Below are 27,883 nucleotides of genomic sequence, written 5' to 3' on the forward strand. Positions count from 1 at the left end.
AAATAGACACTTCACAAAAAAGAAATTCGAATAACCAATAAATGTATGATAAATGCTGAACATCATTAAAAATCAAAGAAATGCAAATCAAGACTACCTGAGATTTCAAATAACTCCAATTAGAATGGCAATCATGCAAAACACAAACAAAAACATATGCTGGTGAGGATGTGGAGAAGTAGGAACTCTTAATGCATTGTTGGTAGGATTGAAAATTGGTGCAACCACTTGGAAACAGTATAAAGGATTCTCAGAAGAATGGGAACTAACATACTATATGATCCAGCAACACCACTTCTGGGTATCTACCCAAAAGAATGGAAACCAAACTACCAAACTGATGAATGCATATCTATGTTCATAATCGCACAATTCACAAGTGCCAAGCTATGGAACCAGCCACTGTCAACAGTTGAATAGATTACAGAACTGTGGGATATATACACAAAGGAATTTTATTCAGCCATAAAGAATAAAATTATGTCATTTACATGAAAATGGATGGATCTGGAGACTATTAGGATACGTGAGATTAGTCAGTCACAAAAAGTAAAAAATTGGGTCCTCTCCCTGATATATAGTAGCTAGGGAGAAATGGGTCATAGAAGGAACTCTAGATGAAGAAGGAAAAACCATAGATGAACAAATAAGGCAACCTAACTGAGGGGAATGGGAGCAGGGAAAAGGAAAATTCCCTAATGTACAGGATGTACATTCACAAACATATCAAAGTCAATCACTAAGAAACACATGAGAGGAAGGGAGGGGGGAGAAAATGGAGTGGGAATTAGGGAATGGCTAAATGAGTGATGTGTGCATGTGTGCCTCTATCATCTTGTACTCCATTAAAATGTATGACCACAATGCACCACAAAAAAAAAAAAATAATAAGCAGAGGTAAAATCTTCCTCAATAAGACCCCAAGGGCAGAAGAAATTAGAAGGATTAATATGTGGGATTGCATTAAACTGAAGAGCTTCTACACAGCAAAGGAAACTACCAAGAACAATAGAGAGCAGGCAGAATGGGAGATTTTTGCTAGCTACTCCTCTTTTGAAGTACTAATATTTAGAAAATACAGAGAACTCAAGAAACTCATAGCTAAAATAAATAAATTGCCCAATTAAAAAATGGGCAAGTGAAGTAAACAGACACCTCAGAAAAGAAGAAATGCAAGTGGCCAATAATTGTATGAAAAAATATTCAACATCATTAGCAATCAGACAGATGCAAATCAAAACTACCCTGAGATTTCACCTAACCCCAATTAGAATGGCAATCATTAAAAACAAAAACAGTAACAAATGCTGGCGAGGATGTGGAAAAGTAGGAACTCTGATACACTATTGGTGTGATTGCAAATAAGTGCAAATACTCTGGAAAACACTGTGGAGGATAATAGTTTCACTTCACTGAAGTCATTCATAATAGTTATAAAATATATAAATAACCTAATCTCCACTACATAGAAACAGTTAAAAATAGTATAGTGTGAATATCCCTAACCTAAAAATCCAAATTCCAAAATGCTCCAAAATTCAAAATATTTTGAACTCTGAAATGATTATACAAGTGGAAAGTTCCACGCCTGACATAAGATGACAAGCCGCAGTTAAAATAAAAGTGACACTGAAAATACTGTATACAGCCGGGCGTGGTGGCACACGCTTGTAATCCCCGCTTGGGAGGCAGAGACAGAAGGATCACGCAGGTTCGAAGCCAGCCGTGTGCGCTGGCTTAGGAGACCCTGTTTCCAAATAAAAATGTAAAAATAGGTCTGGGAGTGTAGCCCAGAGGTAGAAGGGCTTCCAGGAACAAGTACCAAAAAAAAAAAAAAAAAAAACCAAAAAAGAAAGAAAATACTGTATACAGGAATACACACTTATGGTAAACATGAAACAAATGAATTTTGTGTTCAAACTCGGGTCCTATTGACATGTATGTACAAATATTCCAAAATCCAAAAGTGTCCAAATTTTGAAACATTTCACTTCCTAAGCATTTTGAATAAAGGAATCTCTGTAGCCATTTTATGAACTACTACACAGTCTTCAGAAATAATAAGGTCAACATATTTTTATTTATGGAAAGATCTTTAGGACTTATTGCAACAAAACAGAAGCTATAGAACAAAGTATATAGTAAATAAGTTTATAAAAACTGTATATATACTTTTGTAATATGAATATAAAGAAAGAAGAAATGGACTATAAGAAACAAAACAAACCTTGAAGTGGTTTACTTTATTAAAAAAGTAAGAGTTGGAGGATAGGGTGAAATGAAACTTGAAGGTCATTTTTCTATTGGAGTTCCATAAAGTTTGAATATCTTTCTGAAAATATTTAAGCTTTTTTGCGTATAACAATTTAAGATATTATTTGAGATAATACGTTTCACAAATGTTAGAGTCATTCTGAGAACTATAACTGATAAAACCGTATCACTATAAAGGTCATTCACATCATATATTTAATAACAAAATAGCTTTGAGATATATATAACCATGTTATACAAGTTAAAATTGAGGCACAAAAGGTCCAAAACTCTCATAGTTAAGACCTTTAAAGGAAAAATATAAATCCACTGCTTTCATTAAAGTAGAAATTATGCAGAAATGCTCAACTATAATTCTTTAAATTCCAAATAATTACCATTGTCAAACTACTAAAAAGGTATTTTGAGTGATTTATTCTATCTCAAAGACACTCAAAAATAATAAAATACTATCCATTTCTAAAACATATTAACTGCATATTTTTCAAGATTAGCTAAAAGTCTATATAATTGAACCATAATGACTATTCTTCAAACTTAATTGCCTTTATGAAGTTCTTTTTTTTTTTTTTTTTTTTTTTTTTTGGTGGTACTGGGGGTGGAACCCAGAGGCTTTCTACCTCCAGGCTATACTCCCAGACCTATTTTATATTTTATTTGGAAACAGGGTCTCACTAAGTACCTGAGAGCCTCACTAAGTAGCTGAGGCTGGCTTCGAACCCGTGCGATCTTCCTGTCTCAGCCTCCCAAGCGCAGGGATTACAAGCGTGCGCCACCACACCCAGCTGATGAAGTTCTTAATATTATGTCTTAAGCTATAGCCAAAGGCTAATCTTTAAAAAAAATCCTGAGTGAAAAGCCTCTGAGCTTTCTAGGGTATTTAAAAGTTTCATAAATATTATGCATTGCCCATTTCTCTGGACCCTTCATAATATAAAAACTTTTATTTATAACAAATTGAGCTCCTACCTCAGAAGAGGCTTTAGTTTACCTCATAATGCCAACAATGAAAAACGAAAAATAGTTTTATCCCTCCACGTAAGGGGTACTGGATAATGTACAGAAACATTTCTACTTACAAATGGGGATGGGGAAGGATTATTACTGGAGTCAACAGAAGCCAAGGATGATACTAACATCCTAAAATGTACCTAACACCTCCCCAACAAAGAATTAGGTGGCCCAAAACATCAGTAGTGCTGAGGACAAGAAGCACAAGCTAGATAACAAGCTATGGAATGTTTAGAGCTGGGCAGCAGCAGGCCCAGTACTTGCAAGCCCTTCCTCACTTGCTTTTCTCCCCACCTACTGTATCCTAAAATGCCCTAAGACATTCCAATTAATAATGACTATTATTCGAGGAAAACAGTAGAAGGGCCAATTCTAATACCTTGTTAGTAAATACATAGTTAAACAACTATAAATACTATATAATATCAAGAATCAAGTCATAGAGTAGGTTTTTGTTGTTTTTGTTGTTGTTGATGTTGTTGTTGTTTTTGTTTTTTTCCCTGGTACTGGGGATTGAACCCAAGGACATCCTACCTCTGAGTTATATCCCCTAGCCCTATTTTATTTTTTAATATTGAAACAGTATCTCACCAAGTTCCAGAGGGCCTCACATTACTGAGGCTGATTGTGAACCTGTGATACTCCTGTTTTAGCCTCCCAAGTACTAGGATTACAAAGGTATAGCACAATGCAAACTAAGTAGTATGAGTTTTAGTTAGTTAGTTAGTTAGTTAGTTAGTTTATTTGTTTTTGAGATGGGGTCTCACTATGTTGTCCAGGCTGGACTTGAACTCTTGGGCACATGTGATCCTCCTGTTTCAGCCTACTGGGACTATAGGCACACTGGCCTCAAGCAGTATATTTAAAAAATATAATGCTTCTTACCTTAAACAGGCAACGGCATATATATTCATATACCATATGTTTTAATGAGCTGATAAGAGACTGGATTCTCTGTTCTGTATTTTCAGATTCCTGTAGATTACAATTTGAAAAGTAAAAGATTAGGAAAGTTAGACATAGTTTTAAAGTACTATATAATCTAGTCATTCTTATAAATTATTTCTTCAGATTCAAAGCTGATTCTGGAACAAGTATCTTTGCTCATCAAATCTAAAAGATTAAATAAGTAAATGCACTAAATTTATTTACTAATATAATATTAAAAATTGATAGCCAGGAGTGGTGGCATAAGCTTGTAATCTCAGCATTTGGGAGGCTGAGACTGGAGGATCATGGTTCGCAGACAGCCTCAGCTACTTAGTGAGGCCCTTTGCAACTCAGTGAAACCTGGTTTCAAAATAAACAATAAAAATTAGGGCAGGGGGTATAGCTTAGAGGTTGAATGTTCCTAGGTTCCATAGCCAGACCCACACACACACACAAAAAAAAAAATTGATATATTTTCTTAAATGTTTAAATTTAAAGCTTTAAATAAGTGAAAATGAAACCAATTCCCCAAAATACAATATTAGTTGAATTTCACCATATTTGAATCATAAAGCATTAAAAATGCTATCTAATTCAATCTGAATTTAAAATTTTTTAATTATTTGTATTTTAATTACCAACCCAGCCCCAAAATAAGTATGTATATTTCTTATTTCCAATATTAGAACACAAACACTCTTACACCATGCTCTGCAGGGTGATAACTTTGAAAGTGGTGCAGTAAAATATCATGTACAGCCAGGCATGGTGGCGCACGCTTGTAATCCCTGCACTTGGGAGACAGAGATAGAAGGATCGCGCAGGTTCGAAGCCAGCCTCCCTGGCTTAAGAGACCCTGTTTCCAAATAAAAAATATAAAATAGGTCTGGGAGGGTAGCCCGGAGGCAGAAGGGTAGAAGGGTTCCATCCCCGGTACCACCCAAAAGAAAAAATATATATATATATGTGTGTGTGTGTGTGTGTGTGTGTGTGTGTGTGTGTGTATTATATATATATATATATATCTCACATACACCTATTGTATGGCAGCTGATATGGAATTTCCATTGTACATGATTGCTATGATTTGAAAAGATGTTATTAAAGGCTAATTCCTTTGATTAAGAAAAAGTGCTTGGAATAAAAATGGAAGGATGGAAGGGCACATAGGCTGCCCTTTACCCTAAGTGTGATATGAGTTTTACATCGTACTTCAAGAAACATTTGAAGGATAAATGTCTTGCAAAGTTCAGTTCTGGTATAACAAGTAGACTAAATTTGTTTCCTTCCTTATGATTATAATTAATAAGGAAAATGCTAGAAAGATAATTTTAATGGTTTAGAAAAATGTACCCAGGATCCCAGGATTTAGCACTGCCTCCTTTTTTTATTTTTTACTTTATTTATTTATTTATTTATTTATTTATTTACTTGTTTATTTATTTATTTATTTTTGCGGTACTAGGGATGGAACCCAGGGACATTCTACCTCCCAGCCCTATTTTTTTTTAATTCTTTTATTTTGAAACAGTCTCACTGAGTGGCAAATGGTGTCACTAAGCAGCTGAAGATGTTCTTGAACTGCAATCCTCCCGTCTCGGCCTCCCGAATGCTGGGATTATAAATGTGCGCCTGGCTTGGTGGCGCACACTTGTAATCCCTGAGCTTGGGAGGCGGAGACAGGAGGATCACGGAGGTTCGAAGCCAGCCGTGCTGGCTTAAGAGACCCTGTTTCCAAATTTAAAAAAAATATTAAAAAATAGGTCTGGGAGTGTAGCCCGGAGTTAGAAGGGCTTCCAGAAACCCCAGTACCACAAATAAATAAATAAATAAATAAATAAATAAATAAATAAACAAACAAATAAATAAATAAATAAAAATAGGGCAGGGGGTGTAGCTTGGAGGCCAAATGCTCCTGTGTTCCATCCCCAGACCCACAATAAATAAATAAATAAATAAATAAATAAATAAATAAATAAATAAAACAAATGTGTGCCACCATGCCTGAGTTAGGATTAGCAGTGAAGTGTGTAACACTGGTACAAAATAATATGAACTTATATTCATATGCATCAAATCTAGGATTTTGTCCTTGTTAGTAGCATGTTCTACCCAAGGGAGTTGATTATTCATAGTTCAGATAGCAATGCTTCTCTTCATTTTAAAATTTGTTAAGAAAGACCACATGTAAAATTAAGACCTAGATTCAGTAAAATACACTCTATTGTAAAATGGAGTATGGTCCCTATACGATCTAGATTTTCAATACACTAGGAAGAAAACTTTGTACTTTACATACTTAAATTATATTACTCATTAAAAATAAATTGAAATGTGCACATAACTACCCATGCACATCAACACAAACAAAAATACAAAAGGAAAATAATGCAACATTTATTTGTCCTTTAAGTCATATGTATTTCACAAGTGATCAGAAATGTGTAAAAACAATGAAATAGTTTTCAGCTGCTTGAGAGGACAATTATTTAAAGATATATAATATCTGTTGTGGGAAAATGTATTAATTGTATCGGTGCTCACAATAGGGGAGGAGAGTAAAAAAAGAAGCTTGAGGAAGGAAACAGACCAAACAAGATGAACACATATGGAGGTATCACTAAAAAAGCATAGGAGCACGTACAAGGGGGAAGGGAGGGTTGTAGGAGTACATACATCACTTTGAATCTCACTGACATATTAATTTTCATTGCACCAAATACTAAAAAGATGAATAAAAAGTGAAAATAAGAAAATAGGTTCTTTTAAATATAGTTTAAGTGTTCCATGTGATCTTTGAAACATAATTTGTATAAATTTTTTCAGGAGATTATCATTAGAGATCAAGTACCTAGTAAACTGATTGGTCTAACTCAGAGACAAGGTAAGTAACCAGCACCTTACCTGTTTGTTTTGCAGAGCTCGTTGGAAAAGTCGGAGAAATGCAGCCAAACTAAAACGGTACATGTTGTTAATTTTGGACAAGTCAGAAATAATGAAGTACATCTTGCTGGCACTCTCAGCCAGAGGTAGGTAAGCATCCCGCTCCTGTGGATCATTGTTGGAGGGAAGGGAAACACCTTAGTGCTAGTGCTCTACTGCCACCTACAGGCCACTATGCACACACCTAGCCACAGCCTTTACTTTTCTGCACAAATACAACAAATCAAGATGATGAATTTAAAAAGTTTATATCTAAAAGAGATAGTGTCTTTATTTTTATGGAGTTAAGGACAATATTTGTCTTATTCATTTGGGATTTTATAATGAAATATACTAAACATATTTCTGCTTATAAATAATAGAAATTTATTTCTCCCAGTTACAGGCTATGAAATCTAAGACTAGGGCACTGGAAGATTTGGTGTCTAGTGAGAGTCCATTTCCTAGATCATAAAAACAGATGATTCTTGCTGTACATAGGGTGTGGGGCAAACAAGCTTTCTCAGCTCTTTTTATAAGGACGCTAATCCCAATAAAAAGGGGTTCACCCAACCAGGTGTGGTGGCATAAGCCTATAATACCCAGTACTTGGAAGACTAAGACAGAATTCCAGGTTTGAAACTAGCCTCAGCAACTTAGCAAGGCCTTCAACAACTTAGTGAGACCCAGTTTCAAAATAAAATAAATAAACTATAGCTAGCAATGTTGTTCAGAGTTTTATAGAACGTCTAACCCTTGGTTCAATCCCCAGTACCATCAGGTACACACAAAAGAAAGAGCTTCACCTTCATGACTTAATCATCTCTCAATGTCCCCCACCTCTTAATACAAACACTTTGGGAATAGGGTTTCTACATATGAATGGGGTTGGCATTCAGACCAGATCAATATAAATATTTTTCTACCCCTCAGATGATAGTTAGTTCAAAGGTTGGTCTTAATGAGCAGGAGCATCTGGGGAAAGGTTAGATGAAATAGTAAGCAGTTGGGATTAGAGACTAAATGATGCAGTTTTGTATTTCAAAAGAGAATCCATTTAAGTAATTCAAAGTGGAGAAGTTCAAACTATGAGACTAATGTGTGAGACTGGTATTAAGAACATTGTTAGAAGCAGAGGGGGAAAAAGGACTGTAACAAGTATGCACATTAGATTACCAAAGCAATCACTGTTGAATGTAAGTTTAAAAAGAGCCAATAATTATAAGGACTTTCATTCTGACTGAAAGCAAAGAATAATAGATGTGGGACAGTCATAGGATTAAATGTTCTCAAGGTTCTGAATGGAACTCGGAGAAGGTTCTCCATGTTGTCATGGTCAAAGCCCTGGGATTACAAGTATGATATCAGTAAATTATATATATATGACCCATCAATGTTAAATAAAATAAGGCAGGACAAGTTCAAAATCCATTAGGTAGAAAATGATAACCATAACATCTACCAAGTTTTGCCTTGGTAGGAAAGATGGGGTGATCGGATTTGAATTTGGCTATAAATTTACTCTTATTTTGATTTTTAACAGAGCTCTAAGTGAAAAAAGTAGCAATAATTAAGTGTAAAATTTGAATAAGAACTGAAATATACTGGGAGAAGATTTAAAAAGTCATTGAGATGAATGAGAAATAATTAAAGACTCAGTTACAGCTCAGGTCAGGTTGGAGCCTGGAATTTCATTTCCCAGGCTGTTTGATATTTTCCAACAAAGATCAGTCACTAGAATGCAGAAGAGAAAAAATATTACTGTACTGATACAGAGTTGGAACATTGCTAAAGAAACAATAAAGCAATAAAGTAAATAATACTTAAAATTATTCTTAAAATAGTTCAGATCTTTATACTAATAAGGTACAGTATTAATAGGAAAGAAAAATGTTTTTAATGAAAATAAAAACTTAACCTATTAGCCAGTATCTTTACTTTGCCTTAATTTTCAAAAAGTCCAAGAATAGTGTTCTAGTTTGGATCTTAAATGTCCTCCAAAGGCCCATATGTTAAAGGCTTCATCCTTGTAGACCTTGTAAGAGGGGAAACCTAGAAGGAGGTCTTAGATGATCCAGGTAGCACCTCTGAAGGGGATTCTGAGACTCTGGTGTGTGTGTGTGTGTGTGTGTGTTTCTCTCTCTCTCATATCCCAACCATGAGAGAAACGGTTTTGTCAATGTGCTCCTGTCATAATGCATTGCCTTGCCACAGGCCCAAAAGCAAAAGGGACAATTGACCTTGAACTGAAATGTCCAAAACTATATGCCAAAATAAAACCGCCTTCTTTTTTTTCCTTTTTGGTACTGGAGATTGAACCTATGCTATTTTACCTCCAATCTACAACCCTAGCCCAATTTTTTATTTTATTTTGCCTCTGACATACTGGGATTACAAGCATGTGCCACCACTCTCAGCTAAACCTTTCCTCTATCTTTTAAAATTATCTCAGGAATTTGTTTTAGTAATGGTAAGCTGAGACTTCCAGGAAGATGGCGACCGAGAAAAGCGGAGCTTAAGAGCCCCGCTAACAACCAATCTCCATTACCACAAAATCAGCGCCTTTCATAGCCATAGAACACCATCACCAGAGAAACAAAAAAATCACCAGGCTCCAGAGAGAAAGTGGACTGAGAACAGAGCTCAGAGCCACAGAGGAGATACACTGGCCTCACGCCCGAGGACACGGCAGCAGCGCTATACTGCTGGCGGCAGCGGCGAATTCACCAGGCGGCTACAGCAAGCTGAGGTGAGCCGCAGCGGAACAGCCAGGCGGGATTTCTCAGCGCAGGTAAAATCTAAAGCTCCCAGTGGCTGAGCTCAGCACACGCTGCAGGGATTCAGAGTGGAAATCAAAACCAAGAAGAAATACGCCAGCCTCACGGCCAAGGACGTAGCAGCGGCACCATATTGCCACCGGAGGCAGCAGCAGCAAATTCACCGAGTCCAGTAGAGCTCCATGTGTGTACTCAAGAATAGTGAGTCAAATTGAGGGCCACAGAGGAGAAATCCCAATACTGTAAGACCTGGAACTTGACCCAGAGGGGGAGGGGCGCTGGCAGAGATATCACACCATAGGAGAACATGCAACCTGGCACCCCCCACAGTCTAAAGCAGCCTCTATCGACTCTCTGGGTCGGAGACTCTGTGATACAACCCAGTAAAGGAGTAGTGGGGTCTGAGATACTAGAGACTCGAGATCCAGAACACCTTAAGTGAAGTCATAGTGACCCAAGGGAAGAACCCAGAGAAAGCACAAACTTCCGAAATCATGGGAAAGAGGAATAATACTGGAACAATGAATGCCCACAACCCCACAACATCAGAACCCGATAAAACAGAAAATCAGAGATTTCTAGAAGATCAAATCAGGAAAATAACTGTAGAAATAATAGAGGTGCTTCGAAAAGAACTCAGAGAGAGCCAAAAAGAGATAAAGGATGCAATTAATGAAGTAAAGGCCTCAATTCAAAGCACAAACAACCGATTAGACCACATGGAGAACAGAATCTTGCTCTTAGAAGATGATCATTCCAAAAATGAACGCATAGTTTCTAATCTAGAAAAAAATATCCGACAGCAGGAATCTGACATTGAAGAAATATGGGCCCATTTTAAGAGAGCTAACCTAAGAATAATTGGAATAGAGGAGGGAAAAGAAAGTGAAACCAAAGGGATCAACAATCTCTTCAAGGAAGTAATAGCAGAAAATTTTCCAAACATAGAGCAAGAGGTTGATACACAGGTCCAGGAAACTTATAGAACTCCCTTTAGACAGGATCAGAGAAGAGGATCCCCATGCCACATAATTGTCAAAATGACCACTGTGGAAGCCAAGCAGAGAATCTTAAAGACAACAAAAACAAAGGGCCAAGTGACATTCAGAGGCAAACCAATTAGAATCACTCCAGACTTCCCAAACCAAGTCATGAGAGCCAGAAGAGCTTGGAGGAACATATTCCAAACTCTGAAAGAAAACAACTTCCAGCCAAAAATTTCCTACCCAGCAAAACTTTCTATCAAATTAGATGGAAAAATAAGAAGCTTCCATGACAAACAGAAACTGAAGGAATTTATGTCTTCAAAACCAGCACTAGAGAAAATACTCAAAGAGATTAACTACAAAGAAGAAATAGGTAACACACACCAGAACCAGAGAAACAAGAGTTTCCATTCAACAGACAACTAAGATTGGTTATCTGTGGAGATTCATTATTTATGTTAGTCTTTTACCTATCTGTAAAGGGTATTGTTTGCCTTTATTGTTGTTAATTTTTAGGATTTCTAGTTGGAATATTAATATACCTTCAGATATAGCATTTGGAAATATTTTATCCAATTCTATTAGTAACTGTTAACTCTGTTTACATTGTCTTTGGATATACAATTTTTTTTTTATTTTTTAGGGAGTTTGTATACTCTTCTGTTGCCTGTGCCATTGAAATCATATCCAAGAAATCACTGCCAATTTCAATGTTGTGAGGTTTTATGACCCAGATTTTCTCCTAAAAGTTTATAGTCTTAAGATTTATATTTAGGTCTTTTATCTATTTTGAGTTAATATTTGTATATGGGATTAAGTAAGGGTCCAACTTTATTCTTTTCCATGTAATTATTATGTTTCAACAATATTTAGTTAAAAGATTATTATTTCAACCACCAAATATTCGTGGAAACCTTGTCAAAAATAACTTGACAATATAGGGAAGAAGTTAGCTCTAGGCTTGTATTTAACTCCAATGGTCTATATATCTGCCTTTAGAACAGTACTACACTGTTTCAATTATTGTAGCTTTATATACTTTGAAATCAGAAAATATATATCTTTTAGCTTTGTTCTTTTTCAAGATCATTTTGGGTATCTAGAGTCCATATTCCATATTAGGATAGATTTTTTTTCTGAAAAATAAATATATAAATATATGATAGTTTCACCTAAAAAAATAGAAAAAAATATTCTCTGGTAAGAAAGAAAGCAAAAAGAAATATTGAAATGTTATCTTTAAGTCATCAAAAGCTTGGTATCAGACAAATGAAACTTATGTGAGATTATCATTTTTAATTTTAGATAAATTGCTATAATACTAGATGTCAACCACTAAGCCAAGCATGGGGAGAGAATGGGGTGGGTATCGGGTGGGGGCTGACTGGGCGATGTGTGCATGTATGTCTACAAAAGTTTGTATCCCACTATGATGTATGAATACAGTGCACCAATAAAAAAATAAATTAAAAAAAGAAATGGAAAGTTGACGCACGCAAAGAGGAAAACTGATTTCTGATACTCATTTTCAATATATTCTTTTTCCATTTCAGTAATATACTGTAGTTCTACCTTAAATAACATTTTGACAGAAATCAGTAGAACCCACCAGCGTCTTTATCCTTGACATGCCCAGTATCTTAACTGCATCTCTACAGTAATAATCAGACCCAGGATCTGGTGGTCTCGAATAACTTTTGTTCCACATAATCTTTTCTTTGAAGATCTATGTAGATTTTTTATCATATTAACATAAATGGTCATGAATAGCTAATACAAAATCACAAAAAATAATTACTTGATCAAGGGAAATCTGGAGCTTGTAAGATTCTTTAAGTGAATCTTGAATAAGTGCACTACTTGCTTTTGTCTGATTCAAAGATATAATCAAATCCTTATTTTCCAAAATATTGCCTTGAGATGTTGCAAGTGTCTGTGGGAAAAATTAAAAAATATATATAAACATCATTATGCATATTAAACAATTAAAGAAAGCCCATATTAATTGTTATTAATGAGGATGTTTGTGGAAATTTACATTATTTAGAAGAATTTATATTTTTGGCCATCCTATATCAAATGATATAATACATTGGTATATAACATCAAAACATTATTTATGTATGAGTTTTACTGCACAAATAAAAATAAAAACTACATAAAGTTATAGATTAAATTATAATTTTATACTAATTTTCAATGCTTTTTGAAATTCTGAGTATATAATAAATAATAAAACAATGCAATATAGAAAATTATTAGTTAAAAATTATTGGTCTTAAATGTAATTCTTAAGATCTTATATTCCAAATACTATCTCCTTGTTTTCAGTTTAAATTTTGATTTTAAGATAATAGTAAATTTCTAAAGGTACTGCTAATATTTTTAAAAGATGCTGTTATTTATATATATATTAAAGAAAAATATGAAAAAATATATTAAATAGCTTAATTTTACCTCTAAAAGAGATTCTTCAAGCTTGGCTAGCTGTATTTTTTTATCTTCCTCCTGTTGTAATAGTTTTGTTTTCTGTTCCTCTAAATCAGGTTTCTCATGCTGAATGGTTAAAGCCAAAAGCTTTAAAAAAAAAAAGATAATTCTAGCTATATGGTTTAAAACAAAATAAAACAAAAACTTCCCATAAAAGGCCTTATATTTGAGCACATCTTATAAACATTATGATACAATTTTACCTCATGTGATTCTAATTAAACAGGAGGCACCTTCCCAATTATATATGACAAAAGACACAAGCTGAATAGTTAAGCTAATCAATACAACTTTGTGTGTGTGTGTGTGTGTGTGTGTGTGGTACTGGGGATGCAACCCAGGGGCACTATACTTCTGAATGACACCCCATCCCTATATTTTAGTCTTTTTTTTTTAATTTTTTATTTTTGCAGGTCTGGGGATGGAACCCAGGGGCATTTGACCTCCGAGCTACAGCTCCTGCCCTATTTTTTATTCTTTATTTTGAAACAGGGTCTCACTGAGTTGCAGAGGGCCTCACTAAGAAGCAAGCTGAGGCTAGTCGCGAACCGTGATCCTCCTGTCTCTGCCTCCCGAATGCTGGGATTATAAGCGTGCACCACCATACCCTTCTTAGTCTTTTTTAATTTTGAAGCAGGGTCTCACTGAGTTGTGAAGGGCTTCACTAAATAGCTGAGGCTGTCCATGAACTATGTTCCTCCAATCTCAGGCTCCCAAATGCTAGGATTATAAGCATGTGCCACCATGCCCAGCTCAATGTTTGATATTATAGAAAAGCTGTAAAAAAAAGTTTACTTTTTTAAATTTTGCAGTACTGGGGATTAAACCCAGGATCATTCTACCTCTGAGCTACACAGCTACACCTAGTAGCTAAGGCTGGCCACAAGCCTGCAATCCTCCTGTCTCAGCCTCCCAAGTACTGGGATTATAAGTATGCACCACCACACCCCAATCAGAAATTACATTTTTAACAAGTCAACATGTATTTAGCTTTAAAGTTAGATTAAATAAAAACTGGAAATAGTATTATCTATAGTGACAACATTAAAACAGATCTATTTCTTAAAGTTTTATGTTGTCAAAGTCACAATTACTTCACACCAACTGGGATGACTAAAATTAAAACGACAAATAATAATGGGAATTGGCAAGAATATGAAGAAAGTGGAATCTTCATACACTGTTGATGAAAAAGTGAAATAGTACAGTTACTTTGGAAAATTTTTCTCCCTGAACTGTCAAACATACTGTTACCAGCCATTTCATTAAGAAAGCATTGTACTTTGAACTTATAAATTGTATGGTATGTGAATAATATCTGTTATCAATTTAAAAATGCCCAAATTGTTAAATTTGAAATTTAAGTTACAGAATGATACTTATAAAATACATAATTCAAAATCTGCTGTATCAGTATCTTCCCTTAGTTCTGGCTATAATAAGATCTATATAGCTCCTTTCAGCAATTACTATAGAAAGCTTTTAGCAGAAGAAGCAGTTTTGCCAATGAATTCTGTCAAGTTTTTAATGATCGCTACCTTGTTTTATTTATAAGAAGTAAAGGTCATCAAATCAATCAAAAGATGCATTCAAATAAATATAGTCAGTGAGTCCTAAAATATAATAAGAAAATAGTATTTTGAAAGAACAGTTTAAAAAACTGCAAATTAAGCCAGGTGTAGTAGTTCATGCTTATAATCCCAGTACTTGGGAGGCTGAGAGAAGAGGACTGCCGGTTTGTGGCTAGCCTCAGCCCCTTAGTAAGGCTCTCCGCAAGTTAGTAAGACCCTGTTTCAAAATAAAAAAGGCTGAGGATGTAGCTCAAAGATAAAATGCCCTTGGATTCCATCCCCAGTACCTACCTATCTCTCTCTCTCTCTCTCTCTCTCTCTCTCTCTCTCTCTCTCTCTCTCTCTCTCTCTCTCTCTCACACACACACACACACACACACACTAAAATTAATATTAAAATTAAAATTGTAGCATATATGTACATATATATGCCTTCATGAACATCAAAAAAGAAAATATCTACTATTGTTAGATGGGCAAAAGAAGGATGATATTAGTCATGTGTGGTGGCACACACCTTCAATCTTAGTACTCGGGAGGCTGAGACAAGAGGATCACAAGTTTGTGGCAAGCCTCAGAAACTTAGCACAGCCCTTCGAAACTGAGTGAGATCCTATTTCAAAATAAAACATTTTTAAAAATAAGGCTGGAGTGTAACTCAGAGGTATAATTCCCTTAGGTTCAATTCTAAGTACCATTAGAAAAAAATTATTTCTAAAAGTCAACTGGCAATATATCTTTCAAGAGAAACAATAAGTAAATAAGTAAGAGACAAAACATGAAAAATCATTTTTAAAAATTATGTAATACTCCTAAACTGCAATGAACCATATACAGGTAAGTTAAATTTAAAGATTGATAGGTTTTTGTGATTAAAAAATGCTGGCTCAGATTAAAAAACCCTCAATGATCTAAAAATGTCAACTAGCTATAATTTTCACAAACTTCATTTTTCACAACAAACAATAAAGCAGATATTCTTAACCTCTATGAAATAGCCATCTCTCAAATTCTACCACAGCAATCACAGAAATAGACTACAAAATTAGAGTCATATCAGGATCAAATATACAAGTCTAATATAGATGGTAAATAAAATAAGCTGAATACATCACATCTAATTATTTTTTCAAAATCATCAACTTAGCTGGATGTGGTGGCTCATGCTTGTAATCCTAGCATTTGGGAAGCTGAGACAGGAGGACTGCAGTTCGAGGCCAGCCTCAACTACTTAGTGAGGCCCTTTTCAACTCAGTGAGACTCTGTTTCAAAATAAAGAATAAAAAATCAGGTTGGGGATGTTACTGGGAGGTTCCATCCCTGGTACCGCCAAAAAAAAAAAAAAAAAAATACTAAACAGTTCAATAAAATATATTAAAATATATATCCCCATTCCAAATGCCTAACAATGATTTAAAAGTTTCTAAAGTAAATAAATTATGACTATTGTTAAGTACCTGCCCCCGTAATCCACTTCTTGTTGTAGTAAAGTTAACCTCAGTAACAATGGAAGCTGCATCCGGTGGAATAAAGGGATTTGGGTTTCTTGTTGATAAAAAAAGTCGAAATTCTTCATTGTAGTCAATAATTTTGTCACCTATTTGTACCACATAACGTGGTCCTATTAAACACACACATACATTAGTTGGCCTGAATCCTTTGTATTTTGTTACATGATGTTTAAGAATACAATTTTCAAGTACTCCTAAATGAATTACAGGCTTTTTAATATAGTGTGGAAGAGAGAAAGGATATACAGATATTATTAGCTATCTAAACGCACTAAAGCACTTTTGATAGCAAGGACAGGTAATACGCATTTAGATGCTCCGGGGATACTGAAGCATCAAAGGAACACCTACTTACGTTTGATACGGTTTTAATATTAACTGTAGGTGCGCATCATGGTACAGGGCTATAATCCTAGTACTTGGGAGGCTGAGAAAGGGCACTTTGAGAAAGGTTTGAGGATAGCCTCAGCAACTTACTAAGACTCTCTGAAAGTAGCTAATTGTATTTAACTTATTTATAAAAACAATGGAGTTTATGTTGAACACTTACTTTTGAGAATTTTGCTAGGAGCTAGGGAGAATGTGCTCACATAATCAATCCCCAATAAAAACTCTACTGAGTCTCTAAGGAGCTTCCTTGGTAGGAATTTCATATGTGTTGTCACAGTATGTTGCTGAGATAACAGATAATCAAAGAATAGTGCATGTTTTGATATTTTCCCTTTTGTCCCATTAACCCCACCATTCAGTTGCTGGGAAAGTTAAGCATGTCCTACGTGACTCCACTACAGAAGGACTCTTGCAACTTGCACCCATTTTAAATACTTTCGAAATCTTGAAACTAGGTACTCTCAAAAAACTCAAATATTTACCCTGAGCAACCAGATCTCGTCTCAACAATGGATAAAGAACAGGCTCTACACCATCCATCTCTTGTATAATAAGGGTTTTCCCAAAACGTACTGCCAACTCAAGGGCTGTGATAAAGTTACTATCCTGTGAAAATAAAAAATAATACATATTAATCGTTTTATTATATCAATATTTGTAAAGGTATAAATTATAAAGATTTTAATAGTAATTACATGCATATTTAAAATGTATTATGTATACTAATAATTCAACTTATTCATAATTGTGCTTTATAGTTATAAGTAGTTGATAAATTATTTTAGATGAATAACTTATTTTAAAATTTCATAATTTAAATATACATAAGAAAAAATGATTTTTTGCCAGGCATGGTAGCGCACACTTGTAATCCCAGCATTTGGGAGGCTGAGACAGAAGGATAATGGTTTGCAGACAGCCTCAGCGGCAGGCAGATCCCTCATAAGGCATTCCAATAAAAGGCACTGTTATAAGAGATGGCAGGTCCATGCATGCTCCTGTCCCTAAATAACTTTCTTCAGTGGGACAAGATGGTAAAGTGGAAATAATGATACTGATGATCCTAAGACTGTGTAGACCTATGCTAATATGTGTGTTTCTGTCTTAGCTTAAAAAAAAAAACCTCGGAGTTAAAAAATGTAACTTAAATATAGAAAAAGCTAATACAACAAAGATAGAAAGAAAGAATATTTTTGTCTAGCTCTCTGTGTCTGGATTTTAAGCTAAGTGTTATTTCACAAGAGTCTTAAAATTTTTAAATTAAAAAGTTTATATAGTAGAAAGTTATAGCAAGCTAAGGTTAATTTATTATTGAAAAAATTTCATGAATTTAGTGCAGCCTAATGTACAGTGTTTATAAAATCTCTATTTTTGTAATGTCTGGCTCTGTACATTTATGACCACTCATTCACTGTCTCACCCAGAGTAATTTCAGTTCTGTAGGCTCCATTCAAAGTAAGTACCTACACAGACCTACCATTTACTTATCTTTTACACCATATTTCTAACATACATTCTATAAGTTTAAATATATCTAAATACATAAATATTTATTGCACTGCAATTTTCTTTAGTAATCACTAATATTATGTAGTTCCATAAGTCACCTGAAACATGGTTTAGAGATTAGTAGTCCTGGAGAAATAGGCTATAATATATAGACTACCTGAACAGAAGGCTACATTATGTTGGTTTGGTAAGTACACTTTCTGATGTTCACACATGACTTAATTGTCCAGGATTAAGCAACACATGACCATAATTTATATATTAATTTACAACTACTCTTGCCACATACAAATGAGGCAGATACCTCCATTTTATAAGTAAAATACCTTTACAATTAATTTTCCTAACATTTGGGAATATCTATTAAAATTGATGCTACATTAGGCTTTCCAAAAAAGAAATTTAAAAACTTAACCAAAAATGTATTCTCAACAAGATAAATATGACAGTAAGAAGTCATTACCAATAAAGCTAGTATTACATTTCACTGAAAAAATAATGTTGAATATTGTCACACACCGAAGATGCTTGTTGGTGAGTAATAAGAATAGAAATTACAATAGGCATTCAGAGAAGCTATAAATATCTTGAAAGACGAGGACATTTTTGTGATTTTCCAAGCTAATAACTCTTAACTGCTATAACACCCTATAGTTGTTTCATTACTTATATCTTGGTGTAAATGCTGACTTACTTGTCTCTCTAACCTACTAAAGTATCATCATCATAAGAGCAGGAACTGTAGTTCCTGCTCCATATTAAATTCTCCATATTAAATTCTCAGGGCTTATATCAACACCTAGCATTTGTTTGTTTGTTTGTTTGTTTGTTTGTTTTTATACTGGAGATTAAACCCAAGGATGTTGTGTTCTATCTTATTTATTTTATACTGGAGATTAAACCCAAGGGTGTTATGTCCTATCTTATTTATTTATTTATTTATTTATTTATTTATTTATTTATATTTTGAAACAGTCTCTAGGTTGTTGAGGCTGGCCTCAAACCTATGATCTTCCTATCTCAGCCTCTCGAGTAATGGACGTACATATATGAGCGATCACTCTCGGCTTTTTAGTCCCTTTTTATAAATTAGAAAACTAAGAGAATTACATTTCCTTCACTAGATCCCACATGAGTTAAGTTATAGAACTCAGTATTGAATTCATGTTTTTTTTTATTATACTCAGAGTTATTTTCACTACAAGATGCTATTTTAAGTAAGATTTATATTATAAATAACACATACCTGTTGATTAATAACTTCCAAACGTGAGTCTTTCAAATGTGTCTTTAACCATTCTGTAGCTTGGGAAGAAGGATCTATAAGAAATGGGCACACTCGACTCTAGTTAAAAAAACAAAGACAAGATAATTTTTTTAATATTACAAGTTTTCATTTACTTGGAAATAAATTCCTAAAATTATGAATCCATTGTTAAATGAGCTTATCTCCCTAGGTTGTGAAAATAGACATAAGGAGGACTTAAAGAAAGAAATGGAGGTACAGTTTATACTTGTACTTGAAGCCACATTAATAAAATTTTTAATGAAGAGCAACCAATATTGTCATTAAATAAATCACTGTAAAACATGTCGAGTCCTATTTCTATGAAACAGGAAAATGTATACCAATGTTATGTTAAGCAAGAGTTCTATACCCATGTTGGTAGCATTTGCACCCTATTTTGGGGGGCTTTTAAAATAAATATGCAAAGCCAGGCACAGTGATCCATGACCATAACCCAAGCAACTTGGGAGGCTGAGGCAAAAGGATTGAAAGTTCGAGGTCAACTTCAGCAATTAGTAAGAAATTGTTTCAAGCCGGGCGTGGTTGCGCACGCTTGTAATCCCCGTGCTTGGGAGGCAGAGACAGGTGGATCGCGCAGGTTCAAAGCCAGCTGCACACGCTGGCTTAGGAGACCCTGTTTCCAAATAAAAAATATAAAAATAGGTCTGGGAGTGTAGCCCGGAGGTAGAAGGTAGTAGGGCTTCCAGGAACCCCAGTACCACCAAAAATAAATAAATAAATAAATAAATAAATAAATAAATAAATAGCTTCAAAACAAAAAAAGAAAAGAAATGAAGATGTAGCTCAGTGTTAGAGTTCCCTTGGGACCAGTATCCAGTACCACAAATAAATAAAATATACTGTCATGTTATTCTGAAATTTGTTATATACTTTGGTTGAATAAGCCATAAAGGCCATACAAAAGATGTATGAGTTAATCATAAAAAATACTGCTAAATAATTACCAATATAGTTATTTACATTTTAAGGTATTAATCCTTCCTAAGTGGCACTCTTCTACTATAAAAAAAAAGGCTGTGCTGTCCTAGAAAATTGCATAGGTGTAGGGTAAGACTAATGAAACTTAATTCATTATAGAATGTCCTGCACTAATTAAATAGGAATTTAGTAACCAGTGAAGCTGCCTTACATACAATAATACTTAGCAGATTAAAAGAAGACAATATATGCATGAGATATGTGTATGCATGTATATCACATGTATGATAAATTTAGAAATCACCTAATAATCATCACTATCTGGTAAGTCAGATTTAGATAACTGACCTAATTTTGCTTAAATATTTACATTTATTAAAATGTGTGATAAACTATATACACTACAGGAATCAGAGAAAACAGAAAAATAAAGTGAATGTAAACTTAGCATTAGAGTATAGCTAATAAGAAGCATACATTATTTCAGGGGCATATGGAGGGGCGATCATCTGCCCTGTAGGCTAATACAGAATTAAAGCTTTTTATCACCAACACTGTTTACAATGGCTACCACATAATTGTAAGAGATGCTTGAATTTAAAATAACTGTATTATAGTTTTAAAGTTCTCTAAAGACAATAAACTCATTTTGGTTTGCATGCAGAATAAACTACTCCCCCACCAACTCCCCATTGTGTTATATCACTGTATAATTTTCATCCAGCATCTATTTCTAGAGGTTTCTCTTATAAATGTAATATTCCTAGCAAAATGATTAGTAAATGGTTTGTGTGCTACCATGGATTTCAGGTCTAATTTTATGGTAGCATTCTATAGTAGAAATTTCATAATTCTACTAGATTTTGTCTAACCAAAAATTATTTTAAAATTTAAAAGAGTTCTTACCCATGATTTCAAACCAATTATCTGATGCATTTAAAGAAAAAAAGAAGGTCATAATGTTTCAAAATCTCTAATTTTTTAACTATGAAAATATACTTAACAAATTTCAAGAGTACTTACAAATTTTTCTTTATCCTATTGATGCTTCTGCAGCAAGATTTAAAGAAAATTTCTAAAGCATATTTTATCTCTGTTCATGATTATATATAGTTATTTTATATTATCAAATTATAACAAATAAAAAATGTTGAACTTGGATTTATTTAATCTTTCTTACATGTTCATTCATCTACCATGCCAAGATTATGGTATCTCCAGTGGTAGGAAATAAAAGGAGTGGTAGAAATAAAAGAAAACTTTGGTATATAGAGTATAAGAGAAAGCAAGAGATTTATAGTAGAGACCTACCTCACCTATCCCGTATGCCTTACTCAACGTATTTCTACTGGTGTTATCAACCACCTAGCCCTGAACCCAAGGGATAAACAGGTGACCTATGCTAACCCTTCCAGAGGGTGGGTGGGATGAGAGCATAAGAATCCCTAACAATCTGGACACCGAAGCTCTGATGATGGTAAATGTGGAGTCACCAATGGCCGTTGTGAATGAAAGGTAAAGAGAACTGATCTGGGAATAAATCCATCTGTTAAAATGGAGAGAAAGCCAGGCGTGGTAGTGCACCCTTGTAATCCCCGCACTTAGGAGGCGGAGACAAGAGGATCACACAGGTTCGAAGCCAGCCTCGCTGGCTTAAGAGACCCTGTTTCCAAATAAAAATATAAAATAGGTCTGGGAGTGTAGCCTGGAGGTAGAAGGGTTCCATCCTCAGTACCACCAAAAAAAAAAAGATGGAGAGAGAAATGTCCTGGTAATATTTGAATTCTGAAGATGGCCCTTAGATGTACACACCCCAATTACTTAAAAGTATAAATAATTTTTATCGTTTTGGCCTAAATGTGTTGTAACTGGCCACAAAAAATCTTGACTTAAAAAAGTTAAAGGTAAATAAATTTTGACCTACTTATATAGAAGTAAATATCTAGCAGTAGTTGCAACTATAGGTCAGGAACTTGAAGAGGTATCCAGAGCTAGAAATTCTATTTTAAATGTCTACAAAGTATGCCGGGCGTGGTGGTGCAGGCTTGTAATCCCCGAGCTTGAGAGGTGGAGACAGGAGGATCACATAGGTTCAAAGCCAGTCGCACTGGTTTAAAAGAACCTGTTTTCAAATAAAAAAAATATATAAAGTAGGTCTGGGAGTGTAGCCCGGAGGTAGAAGGGCTTCCAGGAACCCCAGTACCACCACTAAAATAATAATAATAATAATAATAATAATAATAATAATAATAATTAATAATAATAATAATATCTACAATGTAATTAGAGCAAAGAAACTTTACAAGTAAAACTAAAGCCTATCTCCTGATTAGACAGTTACATTAACAAGAGTAATACAAAATAAATAAGCCTATTCTCTCTCTCTCTCTCTTTATCTCTATCTATCTCTCTCCCAAGAGAGGCAATTTTAGAGTACAAATTAGGACTAGATAGCTTATCTTTGAATCCTAGTTCTAGTACTTGATAGCAGTATGACTTTGGGTAAGTGATTCACTCTGTGTCTCAATTTTCTGATTCATAAAACAGATAACAGATGAACCTGCTGGATTGGGCTGATTAGGGAATTATATGTTGAGTACTTAAGAGCTTTATATATATTAATTCTTAAACAGCAATAAATGCACAATATAGTAAATATTGTATAATAATTTTTACTATTATTATTGACTTAGTAATTGAAAATTTTCCCTTTAAAACTTTATATTGTTAGACTAGTATTAAATTAGTTTGTATTTCCTCAGCATACATCAAATAGCAGGAAGGAAAAGTCTCAGAATTTTGAGTACCTGAAAGAGAACCAATTGCATACTAAACTATCCATAAACAAGAAAACATAAACATCCAACAAATGTCTTCATAAGAAGAATTACATAAAGTCTGAGATTTAAGTTAGTCTTTTCTATCTCTTTTCTGGATGCTTTTCACTCATGACCTCCCCATAGTTCTAACAGCCTAGACTCTCCATTGTCCATGGAGTTGCCCAATATTAAATAGGTAAAATTTATCTCCCATAACGTGAATACTTTTGAAAGTGAAAAATTATTAAAAATTATATTAGGACAAGTATAAGCCATAACCTAAATAACCCACAACAAATAAGCATCATAGTCAAATTTTTTCACGCTGCTTAAAGACATAGGTCATATAAGCTTTCTGCTAACACAAAACAAATTCTTATTACAAGGTCAAGGACAAATAAGGATCCATTTCTTCTCAATACATGCACTTCAACCGTGAGCTCAGCCTATATATGAGAATTTCAAGCATCTTTATACAACTGAACAAAGAAGTAATGTTAGAAACCAAAGGTTTTTCTTGGCATCAATAAAAGTTTTGAATAACTACGAGCCTTGTTAAGAGAATTCTTCCATTGAGAAGAAAAATTTCAAAACAGTTTTTGAGTATTTAATGAAGAAATTTTATAAACCTGAGATCAAAAGTACATCTTAATTATCATACCTAGCCATCTTTTCTCAGAGGAGACTTCCTAATAGTCCAAATAGCATATATTTATGGATTTAATTTCACATACATCACATGGTCTGTTAATGAGTAGTGTTATAACCATGTGCTATCCAATCATACCCTTAACTACAATACCTCATTATAAAGCTAGACTGCCTTAGAAAAGGGATAGAATGTTGATCATAATAACAAATTCATTTTAATAAAATCATTAATTACCCTGCCAAGAAACTTTTTATAGGTATTTAAAAGAAATTTACAATATTAAATAAAAAATAAAAATAAGATTATTAAAATTAGTTCCAAAGGAAATTTTCCCATATTTATTATGAAAGATAACTCAAAACATTAAATTTTTTCAGTTAATATCAAAAAAGGTAAAATATTCAGATAAATATATGTTTTTAAAAGATTTACCCCCTAGGTTCTTATAGAATAATTTAAAAAAATTCTTAACTAGCACTTTTTAAAAAAATTTACAATACCATTCTTAGAATACTGAAACAGGAAAGAGGCAATTATGAAACCTTGGGGAAAAAACAATAAATATGATAAAAAAGCATATAGATTTTATAGTGCAATATATTTATAAAGGCATTTACAGTTCCAGATTTGTGATTCTAGTATAAAAAAATGATGAGAACTGTTTAAAAAATAAATTGAAGAACTGGCTAAATCAAAATAAAATAAGGCAAAAGAATTCAATTTGTGGTCAGCGACTTCTATACTAGTAAAACAGCAATGTAATGAGCCAAAGTATGATTAATAGGTCTAATAAAACAAGACAAATTATAAATATATAGTATCCAAATACAAATTTTGAAATACAGTTTATGCCACCAAAAAGAATGTTATTTAATGTTTATGCTTTCTTTAATACCATGGAGTTATAAAATACAGATATGGTGTATGGGCAGGGAAAATATTGTAGAGAAGAAAAGAATATTAGTCTTATGAAGTATAAGTCATTAGGATAGGAAGAATGGAAAAAATGCCCATTATCAAGAAGAAAAATCTTTCTTCCATGTTCCACCTTAAAAAAAAAATGTCAAGTTAAGCCAGGCTTGGTGGCGCACGCTTGTAATCTTAGCGCTTGGGAGGCTGAGACAGGAGAATTGTACAGATTTGAAGCCAGCCTCAGCTACTTACTGATGCTTACAGCAACTTAATGAGACCCTATTTCCAAATAAAGTATAAAATAGGTCTGGGAGTAGAGCCCAGAGGTAGAAAAGCCCCTGGGTTCCACCCCCAGGACACCCCCCCACACACACACACAAAATATTCAAGTTAGTGTTTAAAATTGAACTTTATCTCACTACAAAGTATAATTACAATGCAGCAATAAAATTTGAAATAAATAAATGAATAAAAAGTTAAAAAAACACTTTATTTAAAGTAATAATACTTGTTTACATGCTTTGTATATTTTACCAAATTTGATATGGTTATGATATTTGCCAATAAGATGATATTTTCAAATTTAAGAAAAAAAATACACAAAAAATAATTATACAAAATGTGCATATGGCCAGTTCTAACTTACAACCTAAAGTTTATAGTCATTTTGTACACTTATTATGCAAAATAAAATAAAAATATCAAACATGCAATCATTAGCCCTAAATGATGGGAATAACTAAATGAACCTGGTATCTCTAAAACATTTCTATTAGTATTAGTAAGTTCAATTCAGAATATTTTTCCATAAAATGTGTCATTTTATTATACATTTATATTGAGGTAAAAACTAATATTAAAAAGTATACATTCACTAAATTAATTATAAATGGATTTTCACTAGCAAATATTTTTACTTTTATGTGATTAAAAATAACTATGAAAGCCTAAGGATTTGAAGAACACATTTCCTGCAGAAGCTCAAGAGAAAATATTTCAGAGAAATTAAACCAAATTAATTACCTGTAATATAACAAGAGCATTTTCTATGGAAAGGTCATCAGATGGCAGGCCTTCACTTTTCCAAATTAACTGTTCACTTTCAGTACAAAGAAATCTTCTCAGATCAAATTCTGAAAAGATAAACATATCAAGAATACTTTAGACTTCCGGGAAGATGGCGACCTAGAAAAGCGGGGCTTAAGAGCCCCGCTAACAACCAATCTCCATTACCACAAAATCAGCGCCTTTCATAGCCATAGAACACCATCACCAGAGAAACAAAAAAATCACCAGGCTCCAGAGAGAAAGTGGACTGAGAACAGAGCTCAGAGCCACAGAGGAGATACACCGGCCTCACGCCCGAGGACGCGTCAGCTGTGCCATACTGCCGGCGGCAGCAGCAACTTCCCCGGATGGCTATAGCAAGCCGATGTGAGCCGCTGAGGAACAGCCAGGCGGGATTTCTCGCCGCAGGTAAAATCTAAAGCTCCCAGTGGCTGAGCTCAGCACACACTGCAGGGATTCAGAGTGGAAATCAAAACCAAGAAGAAATACGCCAGCCTCATGGTCGAGGGCGTAGCAGCGGCGCCATATTGCCACCGGCGGCAGCAGCAGAGAATTCACCGAATCCAGTATAGCTACATCTGCGTACTCAAGAACAGTGAGTCAAATTGAGGGCCACAGAGGAGAAATCCCAGTACTGTACTCCCTGAGACTTGACCCAGTGGGGGAGGGGCGGTGGCAGAGATATCACACCATAGGGGAACTTGCAACCTGGCACCCCCCACAGTCTAAAGCAGCCTCTATCGACTCTCTGGGTCAGAGACTCTGTGATACAACCCAGTAAAGGAGTAGTGGGGTCTGAGATACTACTGACTCGAGATCCAGAACACCTTAAGTAAAGTCATAGTGACCCAAGGGAAGAACCCAGAGAAAGCACAAACTTCCGAAATCATGGGAAAGAGGAATAATTCTGGAGCAATGAATGCCCACAACCCCAAAACAACAGAACCCGATAAAACAGAAAATCAGAGATTTCTAGAAGATCAAATAAGGAAAATAACTGTAGAAATAATAGAAGTGCTTCGAAAAGAACTCAGAGAGAGCCAAAAAGAGATAAAGGATGCAATTAATGAAGTAAAGGCCTCAATTCAAAGCACAAACAACCGATTAGACCACATGGAGAACAGAATCTCGCTCTTAGAAGATGATCATTCCAAAAATGAATGCATAGTTTCTAATCTAGGAAAAAATATCCGACAGCAGGAATCTGACATTAAAGAAATATAGGCCCATTTTAAGAGAGCTAACCTACGAATAATTGGAATAGAGGAGGGAAAAGAAAGTGAAACCAAAGGGATCAACAATCTCTTCAAGGAAGTAATAGCAGAAAATTTTCCAAACATAGAGCAAGAGGTCGATACACAGGTCCAGGAAACTTATAGAACTCCCTTTAGACAGGATCAGAGAAGAGCATCCCCACGCCACATAATTGTCAAAATGACCAATGTGGAAGCCAAGCAGAGAATCTTAAAGGCAACAAAAACAAAGGGCCAAGTGACATTCAGAGGCAAACCAATTAGAATCACTCCAGACTTCCCAAACCAAGTCATGAGAGCCAGAAGGGCTTGGAGGAACATATTCCAAACTCTGAAAGAAAACAACTTCCAGCCAAAAATTTCCTACCCAGCAAAACTTTCTATCAAATTAGATGGAGAAATAAGAAGCTTCCATGACAAACAGAAACTGAAGGAATTTATGTCTTCAAAACCAGCACTAGAGAAAATACTCAAAGAGATTAACTACAAAGAAGAAATAGGTAACACACACCAGAACCAGAGAAACAAGAGTTTCCATCCAACAGACAACTAAGACTGGTTATCTGTGGATATTCATTATT

At 34.5% G+C, this 27,883-nt stretch overlaps 1 protein-coding gene across 2 annotated transcripts in view; it reads right to left on the bottom strand.

The window, feature by feature from the left end:
• DYNC2H1 (dynein cytoplasmic 2 heavy chain 1) overlaps positions 1-27,883 on the bottom strand; it is a gene marked incomplete at both ends in the record, with an annotated part of 293,921 nt that overhangs the window by 131,956 nt on the left and 134,082 nt on the right. The window contains 9 exons of one of the 2 annotated variants that reach the window (XM_080694844.1): positions 4,171-4,260; positions 7,120-7,263; positions 12,699-12,833; positions 13,358-13,477; positions 16,419-16,582; positions 17,345-17,468; positions 19,618-19,716; positions 21,505-21,525; positions 26,005-26,114. In XM_080694844.1, the coding sequence (XP_080550970.1) occupies positions 4,171-4,260; positions 7,120-7,263; positions 12,699-12,833; positions 13,358-13,477; positions 16,419-16,582; positions 17,345-17,468; positions 19,618-19,716; positions 21,505-21,525; positions 26,005-26,114 (1,007 nt within the window). The remainder of the gene's footprint in view (positions 1-4,170; positions 4,261-7,119; positions 7,264-12,698; positions 12,834-13,357; positions 13,478-16,418; positions 16,583-17,344; positions 17,469-19,617; positions 19,717-21,504; positions 21,526-26,004; positions 26,115-27,883) is intronic. The other variant, XM_080694845.1, reaches the window with a different exon arrangement.

Source organism: Muscardinus avellanarius (genome assembly GCF_963383645.1).
Source record: "Muscardinus avellanarius genome assembly, chromosome: 1".
Lineage (NCBI taxonomy): Eukaryota > Metazoa > Chordata > Mammalia > Rodentia > Gliridae > Muscardinus > Muscardinus avellanarius.